Below are 21,127 nucleotides of genomic sequence, written 5' to 3' on the forward strand. Positions count from 1 at the left end.
CAAAAGGATTCAGTAGACATTTTTGTTGATAAGTACCAGAACTAAGTCTTTGGTGGTTTAGATTCACTTGATGAGAAAATCAATATGCCTTTATCAAACTCTGTGATTAAGAGAAATTAAATTATTTTAATAATCCCTCAAATTAAGGGGCCGCCATATCTGAAGCTCCCTTTCAACAACGTTTAAAAAGGGGACTCCCTCTTGTTATTAAGTTATGATTGTTGTTACTATAGTTTATAATGTTAAGTTTATTGATGTTGGTTATATATAACTATTTATTTGTTTATTTATTCAAGTCAAATAGCAATTCTAAAATAATATGTATAGAACAAGTATATTTTATGAATCTCTTCATTTTTGACACGGGGCTAAAGATTAAAACAAATAGGAACTTGTCTCGAATCTATAAATGTTTCACTTTAAAAACGTAGATTTTAGTGTCTCAATAGTAATGAATTATTAAAAATGTGATTATTTATTAATACTAATGGTTTATAATGTATATTCAATACTGAATTTACTATGGGAAAATCTATCTTGAATGTAAATTAATAATCAATTATTATTATAGGATAATTGTATTTTTAACAATTCATTAGCATTGAGCAGTGGCGTAACTAAGGGTGGCGGGGGGGGGGGGATAGAACCCACACCTAAACACCCAAAAAGTTTATAGTATATGTATAACAATAATCAAACTTATTTGAAATGCAACAGTTAAATATTTTATTTTGAATTATGTTCATCTAATGTATTTAAATTTATATATTTTTTTACTCCCTGTGTGGATTGCTCTTTAATCAGATTTCTCTCCCCCAAAGCCAAATCCTAGTTACGCCACTGACATTGAGACACTAAAATCTCAGTTTCTAAATCGAAACAGGTATAGATTTGAGACGATTTAATTATAACGTACCTTTAACTTTAAAAGCGAAGTCTCAGATGCACAGCCGGCAGCTGATTAGTGTTTCCTCTTCAACATTTCGTTTACACCCCGAACATCTGAACAATAAGTGTAAAACAGAATGTTCTTTGAAATCCAATAAAGATGAGTATAATGAGGATCATAATTAATTGACCTGACCATTTATTCAGTAATGACTTTGCACCATGTTACTGATGATGTAGTACCCTATACAGGTACTTAAGTTGGCTAAGAGAGCTCAACAGTGCATGTTAAATGTGGCCTCTCCCGTCTTGGGAGGAGCCCAAGCTATCAGTCTAATGATGCTTGAAATTTCTATTGTTAACCTGCATTCAAATCTCAAGTCAATGGCGGCGCACTTCATTGTAAGTAATCTCAAGCACCACGGGAAGTGTCGCTCAATATCGTTTACACTTGGTCATTGTGCACTCTGTTTTGTATATGTGCAGGTAAAATTAGATTATCAAGAAATTGAGTTTATTAATCAACTGAATCCCAGATTTGAATATTAACAGAATAATTTTCTGTTAACACAATGACTGTGTTGGACGCACCTTCCTACTTTCCCGGCTTGCTTAAAGTCAATACATAGCTCATATCACAGCGAAGGTGTTGAGATCTTTTACACTGTAAGCAGTTTTTGTAACTAAAATTATGAATAACTCTTTATTCTATAAATATGTTCCGTAAACACAGAAATGAGTTGAGATCTTTTACACCGTGAGCTGTTTTGTAATTAAAAATTATGAATAGCTCTTTATTCTTTAAAATATTTTCCGTATTTCTTAAACACATAAATAAGTTGACATCTTTTACACTGTAAGCTGTATTGTAACTAAAATTATGAATAGCTCTTTATTCTTTAAAATATATTTTGTACTGCTTAAACACAGAAATGAGTTGAGATCTTTTACACTGTAAACTGTTTTATAACTAAATTATGAATAGCTCTTTATTCTTTAAAATATGTTCCGTATTGCTTAAACACAGAAACAAGTTTAGTTGCAGTAACTAATGATCCATCACGACAATATCTTAATTTTCTTCATAATTCAAATGTATCTTAAATGCTTGATATAAAATATAAGTGGGAGTGCCGATGGCCGAGCGGTCCAAGACGTTGGACTTAACTCTGAGTTAGAGATAGCGCAGGTTCAAATCCTATCTGTGACTGTTGCACTTTTTATCAGTACCATCGACCTTGTACTGTATCGACTCTCCCCTTATTCTGATTGATGAGATCCTCCCACAGGAAAGTGGCCAATGAGGTCGGGCAGAATAAGGCTTAAAAGGGGGAAAAAGGTTAGTTTTAACACCTGCATTTCTGCTCTATTCTGAATAAGACTGACTAGTATCAATCTAATCGTGTGATGTAAGACGTCTGCCACGATCAACTTCTCAATAAAGCCATAAGGCACGTAAACTCACAATTTTTTTATTCCTTTAAATTTGAAGCCATTACTTCGCTACTCTGCCTCTGCTTGATATCCTCAGCTCTACAACCATGTGTGTCGTTACAGACACGGTGCTCAACTTCATACGTTCACACCCGTTGATGGACTCTGCAGTCGCACACCGTGACGACAAGCCCGTCTTCTACAAGCGAGACCTTCTCTTCACACACCTGGTTGTTGATAAGCTCAAGTACGATGTCTTCGGGGATCAGATGGAGTACACTGTGTATTATGCTGGCACAAGTGAGTGGTGTTTGTTTTTTCTCCTAATCCAATGATTTTTTTTATCAAAAACTACAAGTACATAAAACAGTCTTAGTCTCTATACATGTTTTGAAATGTATAGAAATACATTTATACAGATATGTACTTATACTTATTGTATGTACAAATAAGGAAGAAACAGTAAAGAAAAAATGACATTGTATATTTGATTGAAATGGTTTATGGATTAATGGTTTATATAAGAGTAGTTTATATGATTATAAACTATTCTTATATAAACATATACTCAACCAATTAATATTAGTATGCTATTCTGAAAGAACTATTTTAGCCAAATTGAGTGTAATATTTTTAATTAAAAAAATACGTTACCTAGTATATGTGTTGTGTGTATTAGTTATTATTGTAAATCTATCCCAGAACTTATCACTTTTACCATTCATTTTTTCAAAAACTACAAATAGATAAAACAGTCTTGAGTTTATATACATGTTTTGTACAGATAAGGAAGAAACGGTAAAGAAAAAAATTTCATTGTATATTTGATTGAAATATTTTAAATATACAATAAAAATTAGTAATAATGAAAAAATTACACTAAGAATAAGAAGAATTTTAACTTTAAAAGTTTTTTATAACCGTTACTATTAATGTATGTAACTAATTTTGTCATTATTAAAAACAAAAATTAGACAATTTCAAACAAATTGTTCACATACTTTAAACAATGTCTGTATCATATATTTATTAGTTAAGATTGTAAACATATAAATATTGTAATTAAATGATTACCTACTAATTGTACACGTGTTTAGCTGTGGTCATTAACAGTTAAATTGTATTTGTAAATGAGGTGATTAAACAGCAAAATATCCAAATTAGTTTAACTAGTACTTGAAAGCAAGTCAAGTCTTTAAGTAGTTGTACTTTTGATATTAATTGATATTTCTGAATTAATTTTAAATTTTTTAAAACATCTCGGTTTTTATAGTATTGTTAAAACATTTGGTATCATCTAACGTAACACAATGCGTGTGATTAATGTATTTGATCATAATCCATCAGTTGAACGTACCAACAATCCCAGCTTGCCAATAATAGATTGGTGCGAGATATGTAAACAAAGCTTCCGGAACGGTAATATCCTCTGAACAACAAACACTTCTAACCCGAGCACACAACAAGTGGTTGCCACGGTTACCACAAACAAGGCGCTTCATAGAATTGTGCATTTTAAACTGATAAGTTTGTTTTGGACAAGAATCAACAAGGAAAGCTTTTAAATTTGTGCCGTTTTTGCTCTTTATCATCATTGCCGAGCTTACTTTGCGCCGAAGTAATGTTATTGAATAACCAGATTTAACGCGTTTTGTGTTCCTTCTATAATTTGCTAGTGCGGTTTGTTTACATGGGTCGGAATCGATATTTCATATGGAGTTGTACTTGTATCTCATTCTAATTTTTTATCCTGTAATGTATTTCTATTTCCAGACCAAGGCAGAGTATACAAGATTGTCCAATGGTACGACGATGAGGGTGAATCTTTCTCCGTATTATTGGACGTTTTCGATGTCACTCCCAACGAACCCATCAGAGCTATGGCTATCTCAAGACTGGTAAGTTTGTTAAATCTTTTAAAATCTTCTAAAAGAATTTTATATATTAAACACAATTTTATTTTAGCCACACTGTTATAATTCCATTTTTATAATGTTTACATTGTGTCTTTTTGACCTGCTTTCCCCTTATGCACCCCATTATTATAAAGTAACTAGCGGGCCCGGCGCGCTTTGCTGCGCATTTCAATAATTTTTTGCAAAAGTTGCCCGCGGCTTCGCACGCAATTTCCCGTTGAAAACAGTACACTATATTCACTTATTCTTTTTCTATCACATTCTAAACATTGCTGAGATAATTGATAGTCGTTCCATCGTGAGCCTCTTGGGCGTATTATGAAGGTATGTACCATATTCCTGCCTCTATCTAGCTGTTACCCACGGCTTCGCACGCAAATCTTAAGAACCGAAGTCCTTATATTACTTAGTAAATTTTTTTTTTTACTATAATAAATTTTAGATTAAATTAGTTATATCTCCGATGCCACGATTGAGCTTGCTTTGTTGTCTCGATCGAGAGAATATGTACACACGGAGTTTTGAGAACCATACTTCTGTCAAAAAAAAACAACTAAGGTTGATTTTATAACATTCTTTATATTTGTAGCCAACGTAAGATAGTAATTATGATATCTGCATTACTCTTCTGATCAAGCATGAGCATGGTTTATATTAAATAAATATTGCAGTTAAAGGTGAATTTTTACGTCAAATTTGAATTGTATTATCTGGATAGTAAAGTCTATGTTTAACAGTGATTGCAAAAACAGTTTAAACAAAATTTGTCGTTTCTCTTAAGCTTACTCTATGCTTTAAAACTATAAGTGTAATATATGTTTACAAAGAACAGCTGATTAAAAATTTGAAAAGACGTTAACATATGTTTGCTGCAATGCATTTCTTATGGGTATTTCTGTAACCAGTGGGGCGGAATCCTGAATCGGGAAAGGGATGGGCATAGCTTATAAACCTTCTCCGTGGAAAAATACATATACGTACAAATTTTCATCATGATCGGTCCAATAGTTCACGATTCCATAAAAGACAAACATACAAACATTCATTTTTATATATATAGAAGTAATTTGTAACTTAACATATAAAAATTGGGCGTTGTTATTTGGCCATGTTGTATTTGTTGGGGAGTTATTAAAATTATGACCATATGAGACTTTAAATGAAAATAACAGTAGATGACTGAAACTCAAACAGCTGATTGAGTACATCCCACCAGCTTATCATTCTATACTTAGTGACTCTGTTAACACTTTTACAAGGCATTTCATAGACCTACTGAAGTGTGATCTTTAGCTTCCAGGAACATCTTGGGGTTTATTAAAAATCTCAAGATGACCTAGATTGTCAAATATAGGGTTGTCACATTAGGCTCTAAGAATTTCAATTACCTCCAAGAACATAGCCAGGAAAACAATTTGGGGGGGCCTAGACAATTGATATTTTTTTGTACTAGACAGAGGGTAAGGCTCCATTTTGTTCCTTAAAAAGTTCTTGACCTGTTTCTTTGTTGAGAACGATCTTTCAGCAGTACATGTCATTAATATTGAATTATTTCAATAATAATAATTGTTTATTAAAAAAGTAATTAAAAAATTTTTAAATTTGGAGATTCCGGACCCCTTGCTGGCTACGTCCTTGGTTACCTCTTGTCCAGTCGATACTCCATATCTAATCGTAATTCCTTGTTCTATGCATTTCATAAACCACGTAACCAAACAAAACGTTTTACGTTGTAATGAGAACTGTGTAACAGTTGTTTCCCTCATTTAGGTTGCTTACAGCTATACACTCTAAACGCACTGCTGTTTTCTACTAAATTATCAATCAGCTGTTTGTGAATAAACTATATAATTAATGATGCATTGTTTGTGAATCATTTGGCTATGTTCTTATAGTTGTTGAAGATTTTTGTACTTTTAAAATGTACTATTTGAGTATTAATGATGTACTGGGTAGTTGGTTGAAGCACTGGGTACTTTTAGTAAAGCTAATTCTAAAAGATAATTAGTAATTAAATTAAGTATGAGTAAACTATAGAATATTTACAAGAAGAATCATATCAAATTATAACATTTACAACAAAATAAACATAAAAATAAAACTTTAATGTATAATTTTTGTGTGTATATAAACATTTTTCTAGAAAAACATATTGTCATAAAGACATAATTAGTCCTTTAAGGTATGGAATTTTATTTAATTCAGCACTATCGACAGAAACCGTTCGTTTAGAAAATAGCAGTTTTAAGCTAAACCTGTGTAAGCATTGGCAAATTACCACTTAAGTGCAATAGCCCAGGTCTTGATGTTGGAGTCTAATCCACCACTACATTTACATGTCCTTACGTTGAGTCTCTGTCGTGACAATCATTCCACCCACTAAACATTGGTAGCCTTGTCCACAATTGTGCGATTTTCTATCCAACTTTTTTAAATTTTTGTTTTGGTTTGCATCTTAAGGGTCATTGTAGTAAATAACCTTGAATTTTTTCCTTTAAGAACAATGTTAAATCTCGTTCAACACCCTTATTTTTAGTCATAGGATTATGGAACATATCTCGTTTTGAAGACGTAACTAATACGCATCCAAACGCTTTTTAGTTTTTAAAATTGTATTGGTTATTCGTTAAAAAATCTTAAATTTTATTGTACTTCACTGTTTAAATTTTTAATAAAAACCTTAAAATGTTTGGATGCATATTAATGATATCTTTAAAAAGAGACATCTAATACAATGCTACAATGAAAAATAAGGATGTAAAACTGCATGAGATTTAACTTTGTTCTTATGGGAAAAAACAATGTCATTTTACTAGAGCTGGCTCTTAACGTGTACAGGTGAAATATGCTGCATGAGTTGCCACATATGTGCATTACAACATACTCCTCACAGAACAGTGAAGTTGATTTAAAAAAAAAACATCATATTTGAAATTTGTATTGTGAATGTAATTGTAGTTATGAATCGGGATGCTTTAGCAGTTGTTGGTATTTGTACTGATTCTATAGTGGTATCAGTAGAAATCCTTGTTCTATAAGGATTTAAGACAAATAAACTTTTCAATATTAAGTAATTTGTAAATAAATGAAAACACTTTGTTTAAAATCTCTTTAGAATTCCCAGAGATAGTTTTTATTGCCTTTCAGAAAAGGTCAATAACAAAATGGAACAAATTTGCACACAGATCATATACACAGATATTTTGATTTGATCATTTGATCAGATCTGATTTACATCAGATGCACTTATACCACTTTCTTGGCAGAACAGTAAGACACAAGAATATCCAAAGTTTTGGATCTGCTTGCATATCTAGAAATAGACGTGCTGTGTAGTTCATATTAAAGAAAATCTATCAACATACAGGATTAGATTAGTTGATCATTATTATTACCATAAGTTTATAATAGAAATGTTACCAGTAAAACTGGGAAAAAAACTAGAAATAGTCATCACATTATGAAATTAAAGACGTTCAATAAACTACCACAAGAAACATGGCATGTTTCATTAAACATTTTTAAAGAAATTCTAAAGAATTGGCTTGAGGATAAAGCCTTTTAATCTGTAAAATTTTGTTTTGGTCTGTGATACTAGTGCCCTAAGATTTTAAAAGTGTGATACCTGTTTATTTATTTATTATTATTGTTTATTTTTTTATATAATTTACATGTTAGCATTTTTTATGTTGAAAATATTTGTTTACATTGTTGTTAAGTCTTTGTTCAGTTTTGATTGTTATTGAGTTTTCGTACTATAGAATAATTTTATGGTTAATTTGATAAAATATGGAATGCAATTTTAGTATTAAAGGTTATGTTCTTTCCTGTATTGATTTATCCCACTAGGAAAACATGTATTGCACAATAAGCTAAGTGACTCTTATTGTAAAAGATGACTTTGTCGATTGCATGATTCGTGTTTAAAGGCTTATGATTTATAACTTAAGATTTCTAAAACTATACAGTTTTGTAGGTAAACAAAATAGTTTTCCCAGATAATAGTGTAGCATGCATCAAGTTCAAGTGCAATTACACAGGTGTGGGCAAGGCTATATTGGTTGTTCTATCACATCTAATTGGTTCTCTATGCTGATTTGATTGTACTGTACAACTGCAGAACTTCATGTAATAATGTCACATTTACGAAAACAACAAACTCATGTGGGGATATGCAGTATCGTTTTTCGTTCAAGCGATCCACATTTACTGTAGAAAAATAAATTGATTTAAATTATTACATAAAACACAGTTTAAATTAATGTTTTTGAATAATTATAAATGACAATTTGAAGTACTTATATAGTTTTGTGTTTTTTATTACTTCTAAGAAACTGAAACAAAACCACTTAAATCTGATCTGGTTCGGATCTCCATTACACCTAGTTTAAACTTTCACTTTATAGCATTGTCCAAACAAGAATGTCCCTATGAATGAACAAAAACATTTTTATAATTTTTCAACTCTCATTTATTAATCATTCAATAACATGACTAAAGTGATACAACTTAAAACACCTCAAATACGTTATAATTAAACATTGTATTCAATAGTTTAATCTACTGTGTTTCAATAATATGTTAACACTATTAAGTTTATATGGCTCGTTAAATGTTTGTTTCCAGGATTTAATTAACATAATATTGAAACACTTGTATTATTGTGTTCACTCTATATTCCGCTAAACTTCCCTAATACATAACTCTGGTCCGAAACGTTTCCAGATAAAGAATCTGCTGTACTGTATAAAAATTAAATTGTGCAAAACGATAAAAACTTCTACGTTTTTGCATAACAAGAAAAGTTATAGTAAATGAAGCTTGAATAAATCCCATGCCTGAAGCACTTCTTGAAATGTCACATTTTTCTCAACACGTCAGTTCACGTCATCACTTGGGTAGATAACCCTTGCTCTAAACTGATGATGATTTCCGATGTTGCAGCACAAGTCACTGATCGTTGCATCGGACGAGAGGATCAGACAGATCGACATGGTGATGTGTAACCGCCGCTACGACAACTGCCTACGCTGCGTCCACGATCCGTACTGCGGCTGGGACAAGGATAGCAACACTTGCCGTTCTTACATGACTGGGTGAGCCATCAACCGATGAATAATAATGAGAAATCAATCAATTTTAAATTATATATTGTTGGAAATACAAGGTAATGACAGACCATCAAGGATGACAGCATTTGATTGTTAATTAAGAGCCGATTGTAGTGAAATGACCTTGAGATTTTCTTCATAAGAACAATGATAAGCCTCATGTAGTTTTACGTCTTTATTTTCGATCATAGCGTAAAGAGAGATTTCTTATTTTTAAAGACGTACCAAAACATATGTATCCAAACATTTTTTAAAGTTTTTCTTTTGTAAAGTGAATACTTTTGGAATATTTAATCTATGAAGTAACACAAAATTCCAGATTTTTTTCTGTATAATATAGTAATATCAAGCAAATCTAAAAGTATTTGGATGTATATGGTATTAATTACATCTTAAAAATGAGACATATTCCATAATTATAAAACTAAAAATAATAGCATAAACTGAATGTGATTGACCATTGTTTGTTCTCTTGAGCCCTTAACCATTTGTTTGAGCTCTTAAGAGATGATTGATAAAAACAGTGTCAATCTTAAAACAATTTTACGCAGTCGTTTTTGCTTTTAGAATTAAGGGAGATATAATTTTAAATATCACTAAAATCTAGATATCTGATTTTGATGTTTTTCAGAAACTCAAAACAGTGTTCATAAGACTGGTAGTCTAAAATGTAAATTTGAAAAAAACACAATTTCTGGTTATATAAATATGATTAAAAAATAAAATAAAGTATTAATTATATTCAACCAACCTGTACCAAACCAACATTCAGTTAATTTTTATTATGTGAATGGAAATCAACGGAGAGTGAAGTCTGCATAAAGTTTGCCGTAAGTTAACTGTTGAAGTTCTCCAAAGTTTACCGCATTTCCGAATTTCCTCTCGGAGATTGCAATAAGATTGTGATTGAAAGTTTGAATGTGAAACTTTGGTCTATTTCGAGTTTGTTTCTACTTGTGAGTCAAGTAAAGGTAATGCTGTTATTGTAGATTTGTAATTGAAAATATCATAATCATCATAATGTATACACATACATTTTTATATAGTACACATATTATTCTAGTTTTAAATAATCATTAATGTATTGGAATTTTTATGGTAGACCTGCAATAAAGATGTATAAATAAAATACAATTTTACCACGGATATGGGCGGATATATTTTTCCTTTTAAATTTTTGAGGGAATTCTAATTATTATATATCAACTCTTTGTTTAAAAAAATGTTTACTGCATAATAATAAACTATCTGGATCTGGCCTGGGAATTATGCATCCATGCTTCTTAGTTATACCTGGTAATGTTCCTTGAATGTTATTGACAAAAATATTAATATGCTTAGATAGAAATATAAGCTAAATATTTTAAATAATATTTTAAGCAGGATATTGTATCATAGCAAGGGAAAACAATGTGGTGAAGGCATGGTACTTACGCAGTACCGCCAGGCTTTGTGGAAGCATACCTTCTTAGATTTCCTTTAACCATCTAAAACTTGAGTTATTGGAAATTCCTCGTATTATATTTATAATCATAAATTCAAAATTGCCCTATTTTACTTCCAGTTAATTAAAGCATGATAAACCACCAATTAATTGATAATAATAATTGGATACCCATTCGTGATTAAATCCAATTGAAATAATGTTACATTATTGATCTAATGGAACATTTTTAGATTGTTAAAATAAGTGCAAAAATCCCTAGCATGTTGAAACACTTTTGCTTTAATTTATTCACAGTTTAAAACCATTGTACAGGTTTAATATGAGATAGTTAGTTTTCACAATTTGTCTTTTGTATATTATATTTATTTAAAGTAAGGTTTCTCAAAATACTTACATGTACACATTTAAAACTGCCTTTCCTAGTTAACTGCCTATCATGGACAGTTAACTATAGAAGTATTTTTTTTTAATTTTTAGGGTAGGTGCAGAGTTTAGATCTCTCTTTGAAAAGTATGAGGAAGAAATTATCTGTCATCATGGAAAATTATCCAGTGATTGTATGTAATGTTACATGTGTATTGCAGACTGTTGCAAGACGTGACCAACAGCAGCGCTAGCGTCTGCGAGAGCTCTGTCATCAAGAAGAAGCTCTCGGTAACGTGGGGACAGAGTGTCCACTTGAGCTGCTTCGTCAAGATGCCTCAGGTTCTCAGCTCTCAGACCGTCACCTGGTACCATTACAGCAAAGAGAAGGGGAGGTACCAGATAATCTACAGGTTGGTCACCATCAAATTTGTTGATAAGTCTTTTTGTCTTAAAACAAGAAGCTGAGAAAATACCCTTAGTCCCAAAAGGATCTTTGCGCTGCTTCCGGAGTGATAGGGTATTCTGGACAGGGTAGGTTGGGAGAAGGATTTTGGGCAGTAATCTCAGTTATGTCTCTTTGAAGAAGGAGAAGCCAGCTCTGCACCAGCCTCTCCTGCCAAAGCAGGCCGGGGTTGCACACCCTTAAGTCTAGGCTAGCAACAACCCTTAACACTTAGGAAGCCGCACCAACTTCAACAATCTTGTCCTGCAGTAGAATAGATCTAACAATCTACCCTTACATCCCATTATCTCGACATTAGCGGTTAGTGATGTGCCGCTCCTGGACATCCATAGGGTTGCCTAAATTTAAGTGACACATCGGTTTTTGCTGTACCCAGTGTAGTTTTCAACTGGAAGGTATAAACGAATCAGAAGTCAATCCTGGGGATTGTTGATCACTTAGTTCACATAAGCTTCTTTCAACCACAACAGAACCACTGGACTTAATTCAGAAGTGACTGATACTCATCTATCAGTTAAGAAGAGTAACACTAACTATTCAAGGGACTTTTGGTTATTCCTCTTAATGAGCAATATTCCAGAAAACTGTAGATTTCCATGTTATGCTACTCTGCATTCAATCTAGAATTCAAAAATCCAGAAATTTCTACATTGACATGAAGATATCTCACTAATGTAATTTTGAATTAACCCAAACTGTCCAATACATGGTACCTAAGTTGCTGCTATTCATTACTACACCTAAAGCTAATCTTTGGGAATTCTGTAAGGTATTTGTTGAGCAGGAACACCAATATTCCACTGGGGGGGATCAGCACTGACTTTTGAGATAATTTTTAGGATGAGCAGGAATTGCAATTTGTTAGTTTTTACAAGTTCAGAATGCTTTGTTGTAAAATGATTTTGGGAATCCCATGAGGCCCTTGGGGAGTTAATCGTGTGACTAAATTCAGTGGAAATTACAAATACCCTATGAGTGGGATTTGCTACTGATTAGTTGGTAATCTTCAAAAGTCATACTTGGTTATGCAGATTACCAGTTGTTATCTGTGAACAACAGAATCTCTGGCATATACAGAAAATTATTTCGGGAGAGGGAACTAACACACTGGGTGATTTAAAAATTATGAAATAACCTTCAAAAATTTTCTCCTGGGAAATACTTGAGCTCTAAGACCTCATTAATGTGTTCTAGCTTAAACAAAATTGCTGGGTGTAATTTTAATGTTTGTCTTTCAAAAATTTTGGGGGGCGTGCTTGAGCCCCTGAACCCTCCCTTTTATGATTACAAAAAAGTCCCCCTCCATGCTCTCCCTTTTCCATGATTCTTATTATACTTACGTACTGTTCAAAATCAATCTAATGTTTTATGACATGCAGTAGTTTTACAAGAAATACTTTGAAACATTTTCTTACTCTTGTGTCATTTAAGCTTCACAAAACTTAATTTTCCTAACTGTAATATTATTAGCAATAATACTTTTTCAATGTTTTTTTAGAGGCCTTTCAAAACCAAAAATATTTTTCTTGTCATGTGTATTTTTCTGCATTTAAGTTAACATTAGGTAATTTCAAGTTTATAAAACAGTACGGAGATTTTTGCTATAGTAAATAATGTTTCTTTCCAGGGGTGACAAGTATATAGAGACGTGTGAGCGAGGTCTGGTCATAGTGACAGTGAACGAGGCGGACTCGGGGCGTTACGACTGCTGGCTTGGCGGGTCACTTCTGTGCTCGTATAACATCACGGTGGACACCCACCGCTGCAGCCCACCCGGCAAGACCCACGACTACCACAAGATCTATTCTGACTGGTGCCACGAGTTTGAGAAGTACAAGTACGCCATGAAGACCTGGGAACGGAAGCAAGCGGTGAGCTATTAATGTTTGCTTAAGTCAATGAATCGTAAAAATAAACCACGAGAAATGAGAATTATTACAGTACAGAGTTTCTTAGATTACAAGTTCAATTTGTTTTAAGTACTATTGCAGTATCTATCATAATCGTTGCAGTTAATTTAGTAGACGACAGACTTCTTTTGTATTTCTTTTTTTGTAACTAATGGTAAATTTTGAAAGTTTATTCCAATAGCTTTGTTTAATTTAGCATTAACAGCATTACACAAATTTAATTCCAACTTTTTTAGGTGTGTGTTTGGGTTATTATAATTTATTTTTACAGTTTTATTTTTTAATAAATCTATAAATAATACCGAGTTGTTTCATTTTTAATTAGATAAAAGGAAGCAGTTCTATGTGGTTGGTCGGCGAATGCAGACCTATTGTGACCTTTACCAGAATAAACTGAAACAGTTTAAATTTAAACAAACAGAACTACAACAACAAAAAACTAAAGCTTGGTTGTTTAGGTTCAGGTTTAGTTCAGTTTTAATAATTAGTGTTTTTATATCACTGAACGATGGCAAATGTCCGGAAAAATCTTGTTTCCTTCATTTACCTTTTTAATTGCAAAAAAATTTTGTGTTTTTAATTTATTTTTTTATCCATCCATTAGATTTATGCTTAACTTTTTTTATCGTTCAGTTTTAATTTGTTTTAAAAAATGGTTAAAGGGTGATGGTACAAGTAGATTTATTTAATAATAAACAGATCATGCCAATAGGATTTACTGAAGCTCTAGGTTGTAGACTTAGGTCAGGATCGTGCAGAATATTTTATTCAAGGTTCCATTGTTCTGTTACAGCAATGCAGTACTCGCCAGAACGACAGTAGCAACCAGAACAACCATCCGAACGAGATCTACAGAAGCCCTATTGTCTAGGTTGTAGACTTAGGTTAGGGTCTTGCGCAACGGTTTTGAGCTCTAGTTTTCATTTTAAATCCTTTTACAGCCTTCAGTTTCTAAACACACATCTGTTGTAGGGTGTGTGCAGTAGTTATTTTAGATTTAGTAATTTTTATGGTATTTATAGGTATTTCAATAACTTAAGATGTAGGTTTTTAGTGATTTTAGTTTGTGACAATGAAGTGGTACTGTAGTTCAGTAATCATGGTCACTATTTAATTTTATCAAGTAATTACAATTATATTTGTTCTTCCCTAGTTTGTGTAGTACACGATTCTGAATGAAAAATCTACCATGACATGACGTTTAAATCGGTTTGATTTACGGCCAACGTTGTTTATTTTTTAGTGAAATTAAAATTAAACGTCTGTATTATTTCCTACAGTGCAAGTGTTAAAAGTAAATGATCAATTTTACTTTATAATAAATAATTCGAAATGTGTTAGTTTAAGTATATGAATATTGTGTACTTAAAACGTTAAGACTTTTTTATATATTTTTTTAACTAGAGCTCAAATTTGCCCTGTCAACCAGTGTGTGTGTGTTGAATTTCTGTACAAATATTGTAAAAATACCTTTTGACGTGTACTCTTTTTTTAATACAATCCCCTTAAAGCTGAGACATAGCAAGCTAAACAATTTTCTTTGGGTCTGTGATAATCGTATAAAATAAACCAGTGTAAATTAGATTTGATGGGGTTATAGGTTAGCCTTGTTCTCAGCATTTTCTTTCTATGGAAACTTAGAAAAAGGGAAACGGTAATTTTGACTTTAAGAAGAATGATTAAGAGTGTAATTATAATTTTTACGTAAGAAAGCATCATGTAGGATTACTGGAAACTTCGTTATTAGTTACAAATATAAAATAATAATAGTTCAATTAGTAATTTTAAAAATCGCTATTTAGTAAAAATTACTATTTTTGCCTTTTGAATTTGTTATTACATTTTATAATGTTTAGTACATTATAGGAGGATTAGTTTGGATATATTTTTGTAAATAGACTCTTCCCGATGTATAGACGAAATTTAATTTACAAAATAAGAATTATTCCCGTTCATTTGAATTTTGAAGGTTAATGCTGAGAAACGATTACTTTCCAAAATAAAACTCATTGTAGAAATAGTAAATCGTTATTTTATGAAGGAGTTTAGAAAATACAGGATTCTGAAGCTTTGCTAACATAGCGTGCAAATCAAATAATACACATCTGAATGTAAGAACTGATGGTCAGTTTATATTTCTCCCGTTTTGATTGTTTTTCATCTATCATCATTTTTTAAAACAAATGAACTTACCTTTTTCAAACCACTAACACAAATTTTGTTTAATAAATTGTAAATTTAGTATTTATTAATGAAAGCAATCGTCGCTTTGTGTAAAAAATGGTTCCATATAATTATTTTTTACTATTTATGCTGTACTTTATTGAAATGATTTAACACGTTTAGAATTAATAAAAATGGTTCAGATTGTGTACCATTAAGAAATGTTACATTACAGTAAGAGGTTACATTTTTTATTCTTTTTTTATAGCAACCCCTTGTTTTTTTAAGACAGAAATAAAAAAAGCCTTACCCGGAACCTAAAACCGTTGCTTTTTTCATATAAAAGGCCACGGGAAAAATTCTCATCCTTGTGCCATTACAAATGTTTAGCACGTGGAATCTATTTTAACCGACAGTCCTTACATTCAATTGCCCCGGTTAGTAACCCCCAGGAAGCGTTCAGTTTCAGTATCGGTGCTGCCCGGAGAGCCCCGTGAGTCGCCTACAGTGACTGTACGGGGCCCTCCTAAGTTGTGTACAGTCAGGTTCAGTCTTTTCTCTCATCCTGTTCAATGGTGCTGGCAATAGAAAGAATGAGCTAACATGTACAGTCTGGGGCCTACGGGCCCTCTCGTCCTTTCACACTATATTTACAATAACTGCTGTCTTTTCCTCTGGATTCCACAGCACAAATGTGTGCTAACAATACAATAGCCAGTTGTACTGTCTTTATTTATTTAGTTTCGTTAATTGACACAATTTTTAAGGTATTTTAGTGTTTTATTTAAGTCATCACATTTTTTAGTTCTTTAGTAGCTTGTATGTAGTAGTTATACACAATTTTGTTAGTTAACGTTTTAGTGATAGAATCTGTTTTCGAGATACTGAATTCCCTCGAGGGATTCGAGCGAGTTCAGTTTTAAGAATTTCAAAGTGAGAAACTCTGAAACAGATTTTAGTGATTTAAGCCATTCATCGTTCGTATATGTTTACATTAAACGATTCCTTTACTCTTAACTTGACTTCTACAGAGAGATATTTTTGTAACAGTGCTTGATCATAGAATATTATATTGGTTTCACTGCCACGTTATAGAATGTTCCTGAAATAATACTCGTGTTTTCATTGGTAAATCAAACAACACCGGCTCCAAACCTTGCCAATTCATCTCATTCTTCTCGTTCCGAGGAAGAACGGTCGGGTCTGCGCGATCAAGCTTCAGCAAGAGTTCCATGTCCGGTCTCGAATACGAATGTGTTAAGTTAAACAATAACAATGCTTCATCTGTGCTAAGCTTTTTTATACGGCACGGTTTATTAGTATTATATTTAATATTGTATATATGAGTAAAATAATGTGAATTACAATTGATTTTTAAGGAAAACTGGTGTTTTATTTAAATTTCCCAAAGGTGTGAATATAATATGACTGTGCAAGAAGTAATGTAACCTCTAGTTTGTTATAAATTGTATTACATTGTTTAAGTTTTTTTGTTTAAACTAGGTTACTCTTCAACAAAGTAACCTAACAAGGTTTTATTTATTTTTTGTGCAACCACATGCACTTGCAACCAGACCAATTAGATTAAAATTTATAATAAACTTGATTTGAAATAGCTATTTAATTTTATTCATAGTATTTATTGTACTGCACTTGAAATTTGGTTTTTTAAATATACAAAAATAAAGTAATCCCTCCAATCTTTACAATTTAAATTTCTTTTTTTAATAGTACTTGTGTTTAATATTGTATATAAATAAAAAAAGACTTGTGGTTATGAATATAATTGATTAAGTTAAATATTTATTGTTGAAATGCAATATACTAGAATGTGAAAAAGATTTTTAATTACAAAAAGGGAACATTACTGACAATTTCAGGGAATAAAAGATGATTAGTTAAAATTATGTTGAAGTTTAATGTACATAATATAAAAATCCAATCGTATTAAAATTTTTTCAGACAAAAAGTTCTTGAAATTAAACAATGATATATTTGAAGTTGAATAAAGTACTTGGATGGAGTTAATTTGTTAGTTAATTTGGAAATTCAAAGTTAAATTGCAGTTAAAGCAATTTAAATCAGAATTTTGAGAAATCTTTTCAAAAGTAACTTGTAATCATATGACTATGCCCTGACTTTCAAAATAAAATGAGTTCTGGTGTCCGATGTAGAATGACGTCAAGTAGAAATAACAAGTTTATCTAACCAAAAGAAGGTTCCTTCAATCACAGTTGTCTTGAGGTGTCAAAGGGATTAAAGTCTGTGATCAAGTTGTTTAGTAGTGGAAATATAAACTATGAGGTTGAAAAAAATATACAGAGAATATAATTGTACCCAATAAGGAAAATTAATTCACTTCCTTAAAGGCTACGATGATTGTGTATCCTCAGGATGTAACAAGAAACGGTTTCCGCTTAATTAATTCCGCAATAAGGTAGGAAGTTAGCACTTGCTAACCAAATCACTACCATACTGCACTGTATATTATGAAGAGGAGGAAATTAATTTAGAATTTTGTAATATCAGTTAAATGTAGATTTAATATAGGCTACATGTTCCTAGTAGTGTCCAGATATGATGAAATAAATAGCCTACTGACGACATTGAATAACAATTTAAAACGTAGATGATCAATAAAATTGCTGTAAGTAAAAAGATGACAGGATATATTGGAGGAGTAAAACATCCATATTAAATTATTGGCTGAGCGTTAGCGAAGTCTATAATTTTTAAGAGATTGAAAAATTGTATTTCTGTTTGTCTGCATGATATCTTAAGAACAAAATGACCTATGGACTTCAAATTTTGGATGAAGCTTTATTTCTATATAAGCAACATTAAGTTTGATGACGTTGCATGTCACTCCATGGGATTAGGCTGAGCATTAGTGTATTTTACTTTGGCCTTAGGTAACGATGATAGCAACAAGAAAATCGCAGATTAAGTAAATTTATAAGCAAACAGAGTACAATCATATAATATTTTAACATGTGGTTGCAATACAATCCCAAAGGATATTTCCAGAAAGATTTAGCTGGAAAGAATTTCTCTTTGTCTGCAGGAAAATGTAAAAATTTCTTTTTAGTCTGTCTGTCTGTACAACACTCACAGCCACGGGACATCTCAAAATAATGAAATGTGCTACAGACTTGATATTTTGCATGGGACCTCAAGGAAGCTTTGTTATGCAATAAAGTGGTGTGGTGAACTCCTATTTTTTATTTGGAAGTGGTTATTAAATTATCTTATAAACTGTGCGGAGAGAAACAGTTAAACATAAAAACAAATAGAAACAACTAGAAGTTTCGTAGTCACACTAACAACCTCAAATGCCACACAAAACTAGAAGTTTCATAGTCCAACCCACTACCTCAGGTGCTATTCTAAACTAGAAGTTTCGTACTCACAACCTCAAATGCCACACAAAACTATAAGTTTCATAGTCCAACCCACAACCTCAGGTGCTATACGAAACTAGAAGTTTTGTAGTCATGCTCACAACCTCAAATGCCATACAAAACTAGAAGTTTCATAGTCCAACCCACACCTCAGGTGCTATACGAAACTAGAAGTTTTGTAGTCATACTCACAACCTCAAATGCCACACAAAACTAGAAGTTTCATAGTCCAACCCACAACCTCAGGTGCTATACGAAACTAGAAGTTTTGTAGTCATACTCACAACCTCAAATGCCACACAAAACTAGAAGTTTCATAGTCCAACCCACACCTCAGGTGCTATACGAAACTAGAAGTTTTGTAGTCATACTCACAACCTCAAATGCCACACAAAACTAGAAGTTTCATAGTCCAACCCACAACCTCAGGTGCTATACGAAACTAGAAGTTTTGTAGTCATACTCACAACCTCAAATGCCACACAAAACTAGAAGTTTCATAGTCCAACCCACACCTCAGGTGCTATACGAAACTGGAAGTTTTGTAGTCATACTCACATCCTCAAATGCCACACAAAACTAGAAGTTTCATAGTCCAACCCACAACCTCAGGTCCTATACGAAACTAGAAGTTTTGTAGTCATACTCACAACCTCAAATGCTACACAAAACTAGAAGTTTCATAGTCTAACCCACACCCCAGGTGCTATACGAAACTAGAAGTTTTGTAGTCATACTACTCACAACCTCAAATGCCACACAAAACTAGAAGTTTCATAGCACAACCCACAACCTCAGGTGCTATTCGAAACTAGAAGTTTCGTAGTCATACTCACAACCTAAATTGCTTCACAAAACTAGAAGTTTCATAGTCCAACCCACACCTCAGGTGCTATACGAAACTAGAAGTTTCGTAGTCCAACCCAAAACCTCAGGTGCTATACGAAACTAGAAGTTTCATCATCAAACTCATAACTTCAGATGCCACATTAAACTAGAAGTTTCTTTCTGGATAGTGATCATAATCAGCTTGGTTAAAATATTGGACTTTAAATTAGCAATATTTCATCCAATTAAGTAAACTAGGTCCATTTTGCAAACCCTTCATAATTTGAATATTATTATGATCATGGTATGGGGAAATAAAAATATAAAAGCTAGAGTATTTTTCCCCAAATGCTGGTGATAATATTGAGGAAACCCACAAATGCTAGGAAATGTAAAAAGTATAGAAAATCAAGAAATAAGCTTTGTTAGTTCAAAATTTGGTTTAACATTATTTTTAATAAATCTGCTTGATAGGATCTCAGTTTGTTTTGTTTATCTTTTAGTAATGTAATATACAACTTTAGTTCATAATTACAATGACAACAGTGTCTAAATTTTGTGGAGAATATACGAAAACAAAGGATGAAGTTAGACAACAAAAGTTCAGAATAAGAGAAACTGAGATGTTTGGGGGAAGGTATAATGGAAGCTCCCACAATGAATTCCTTTTCAATTAACAGAGGGAAGATGGAGGGTGGAAATATTCAGATTGTTCAATTATAATGCAATTAGAGTCTGACTCTGGTTGTATGGAGTAGGCTACAGACACTTTCAAGTGGGTGGTGCTGGTTTTTAGGGGGAGAATACAATAAACGGTCCAAGAGCACTTCTCGGATATGATATTTTAGAGGAAGAACTGTAGAAAATTGCAGAAATCATTTTAATAACTTCTTTTTTTCCTTTAAAATAGAAGTAATTGTATTGTTCTTGACAGATAATAAGTGCAATTGATCATAGGTTCGTTTTAAAGCAGAAGTGTTTTCAAGAGATCTTAATTGTAATTTTTTTAAATACAATAATCGTTTTTTATAACGAAAAGAGGCATCCTCTTGCTATATTGTTTTATTTAATACAATTTTAATAAGTTTACATTTTGATATTTTAGAAAAGTTCATAAAACACTACAAAAGTACGAGTACCTACATGTCCATGATTAAAAAAGTGGTAAACATTATGATTAGCTGTAACTCTTTGAAATTG

The 21,127-nt window shown here is 32.2% G+C and overlaps 1 protein-coding gene across 1 annotated transcript in view; it reads left to right on the forward strand.

The window, feature by feature from the left end:
- LOC124366254 (semaphorin-2A) overlaps positions 1-17,082 on the forward strand; it is a 420,155-nt gene extending 403,073 nt beyond the window's left edge. The window contains exons 9-14 of the mRNA XM_046822650.1: positions 2,446-2,622; positions 4,096-4,220; positions 9,183-9,334; positions 11,381-11,572; positions 13,253-13,496; positions 14,329-17,082. Coding sequence (XP_046678606.1) covers positions 2,446-2,622; positions 4,096-4,220; positions 9,183-9,334; positions 11,381-11,572; positions 13,253-13,496; positions 14,329-14,406 — 968 coding nt within the window. The 3' untranslated portion in view covers positions 14,407-17,082. The remainder of the gene's footprint in view (positions 1-2,445; positions 2,623-4,095; positions 4,221-9,182; positions 9,335-11,380; positions 11,573-13,252; positions 13,497-14,328) is intronic.
- The last annotated feature ends 4,045 nt before the right edge of the window (positions 17,083-21,127 follow it).

The sequence above is a fragment of the Homalodisca vitripennis genome, chromosome 7, assembly GCF_021130785.1.
Source record: "Homalodisca vitripennis isolate AUS2020 chromosome 7, UT_GWSS_2.1, whole genome shotgun sequence".
Lineage (NCBI taxonomy): Eukaryota > Metazoa > Arthropoda > Insecta > Hemiptera > Cicadellidae > Homalodisca > Homalodisca vitripennis.